The sequence below is a fragment of the Montipora capricornis genome, chromosome 3, assembly GCF_036669925.1.
Source record: "Montipora capricornis isolate CH-2021 chromosome 3, ASM3666992v2, whole genome shotgun sequence".
Taxonomy (NCBI): Eukaryota; Metazoa; Cnidaria; class Anthozoa; order Scleractinia; family Acroporidae; genus Montipora; species Montipora capricornis.
The window spans coordinates 75434850-75437349 of NC_090885.1; the positions used below are offsets into that span (position 1 = coordinate 75434850).

A 2500-nucleotide genomic window follows, 5' to 3' on the forward strand; every position below is an offset into this window, starting at 1 on the left:
TTGGAACAAAACAAACCATTTGTCCAGCGCGAGGTTTAAATTTTGGTGTGAGGTTAAAGCTACGGTAATACGAGCAACAAAAACGTCCAACTTGTCTCGCAACATTGCTGCGAAACTTATCAAAAAGCAATGTTGCGTGTGTTACATCCCACGCACAATCTGTCTCGCGACAAAAAAATGTGTTGCAAGTTGCTGCAGCGCAGTGTTGCAGAAAGTAGAACGAGCCTGTACTTTCTGCAACACGCTCGTATTACAATAGCTTTAAATATGATTCGGGGTTAAGTCAACAATACTAGTGCTTGCTACATTTTACTCTACAAGGATTTATAGGTGTCTATAAGTGGCAATAGGCCTTTTGCAGCTTTGTTTTAGATGTCCCAGGGGGGCAATGGTCCATTTTACAGTTATGTGCTTAGTTACCTGGCCTATGAAAGAAAGTGAGGCTGGATATGGATCGAAACATCCTTGCTTTTCTTATGTTAATTCCAACTAATTAGCATGTGAACAACATCATTGACATAAGAAAAGCAGGGAGGGCTGTATCATAACTAGGTCAACACCAGCCTCACATTCATTTAAAGGCCAGGTAACTAAGCACATAACTGTAAAAATATGTATTTGCGTTCCAGTATGACGGTTTTTGTACCTACTAAATACAAAGGGCCTATTGCGTAAATTGTCCGGACAAGCGCGAGAATAATTTCTCTCCTTTGCCTATAAACCGCACTGCTAATATACATTTAGTGAACAAATGAGCCCATCAAATTGCCCTGCTCCCAAATGAGTGGCTTCATAGCTGAATTTGCAGGGTATTGCATCGGCATTGCATCGGCATTGCATCGGCATTGCATCGGCATTGCAGAGGCCATGGGTTCCAATCCCGTGCAGGCCTCCTGAATTTCTTAGGCGTCTATATAAGATACAATTGCTTCAATTGGTCAGATAAGTACGAGGATCATTTCTCTCCTTCATTTCACTTTGACAAGCATTTCTTCTAAGATTCAAAGAAAATTTTTGGTACGCGAAATACGGGTCCAAACGTTTCTGGGCCCCTAAGGAACACAGTCTCGGAGCTCATTTTTGGGTGGACTCTTTCCTTTCAACGAGTAGACTAATTAACAACCGTATAAACAACGCTGGCCCTCTCCCCCATTGGCTTTCAGCCAAGAGCGTTTTTTGTCACACTAAATCCTCATCAAATACCCAATTTTTAAAAGATCCTCCTTTTTTTTATTTAGTGCACCGTCAGTGATGCCATATACGCTTTCACCGAGTTTATTCGCGAGCCAAAAAAGAAGATCATGATTCTAGGACCCGGATGTTCCAAGTCCGCAGAAACACTGGCCAAAGGGTGTCCATACTACAATCTGGTACAGGTAAGGTGATCACTTGATCAAAGAGCCCCTTTTCATTTCCTCTTTTTGCAGATTGATAACTAGCAACTTTTCAGTGAAAGATTAGACTATTAGGTGGCTTTTAGTGGTGCGAAACAGCACCCGTGCCACATGATATCGTATCTCCTTCTGTCGAGATCGAGAGGTCTGAATTCTATAAAGCGTCTTCTTTACCGTACCAAAACCAATACAATGATATTCTATTTCTGTGACTTTTGTAAGGTTGCCATGGCGAATGCTAACCCAGCATTGTCCTGCAAGAAAGTTTACCCAACATTTATGCGCACCATTCCACCCGAGCATCGACAAAACCAAGGCCGAGTAGCCATGCTGAAGATGTTTAAGTGGCGCCGCGTTGCCGTGTTACGAGAAGCAACGGACACTTATCAAGGGCTCGCAAATGATTTAGTAAAATGGCTAAAAATTGATGGAGTTATGGTCAGCCTTTATGAGAGTTTTGAAAACGATCCTGGATTACAATTAGAGGCTTTGCAGGTTTGAGGAATTTATTTTGCACTATTTCATCCCTTTTTGAAGACTGCTGAGAACTTTATTTTGTCATGTCGTTTTTATTTGTCTATGAGAAACGTATTCTATGTTATGTAAAAGTTCTATGAGAACAAGAATGTAAAGAAATTACTGGCGTCTAATCAAATAGATCTGTATTCATCTTAGATCGATCGTGGGTCTACTCGGTAGGCCTTTTCCAGCTAGTAATCACATGGTACAAAAATTGCCTATTGTTTTTGTTTTCTCTTGGAACCATTGTAAGTCCCAAGAGAAACTGGAAAATTAATAATGCTTATTGAAGTGGCCTTTTGCAATTTATACAGGAAATCTGAGGAGATTTTTAAAAGAAAAAAACCACCTTGAATAAAACATTGGAATTCCATTTCTCATTGTTCGAACGGGCGATAACCTTAATCGCCATAATAACGTAACCATAATCCCGATAAAATTATTTTTAATCTCCCCAAATGATCGGGACAAAGATCTATCGCTTTTCCTTCACCGAAAATTCCAATTTTTTTTTTGTTTCTCTTTAACGCGAAACATTACGTCGGGAATTTCAAAATGTCAAACGAACTAAAGGGCCGCTTTTTTTT

The 2500-nt window shown here is 40.2% G+C and overlaps 1 protein-coding gene across 3 annotated transcripts in view; it reads left to right on the forward strand.

Moving 5' to 3' along the window:
• LOC138044149 (gamma-aminobutyric acid type B receptor subunit 2-like) overlaps nt 1–2500 on the forward strand; it is a 33320-nt gene that overhangs the window by 16109 nt on the left and 14711 nt on the right. For all 3 annotated transcript variants that reach the window (XM_068890822.1, XM_068890823.1, XM_068890820.1), the window contains exons 3-4: nt 1239–1376; nt 1617–1889. In XM_068890822.1, coding sequence (XP_068746923.1) covers nt 1239–1376; nt 1617–1889 — 411 coding nt within the window. The remainder of the gene's footprint in view (nt 1–1238; nt 1377–1616; nt 1890–2500) is intronic.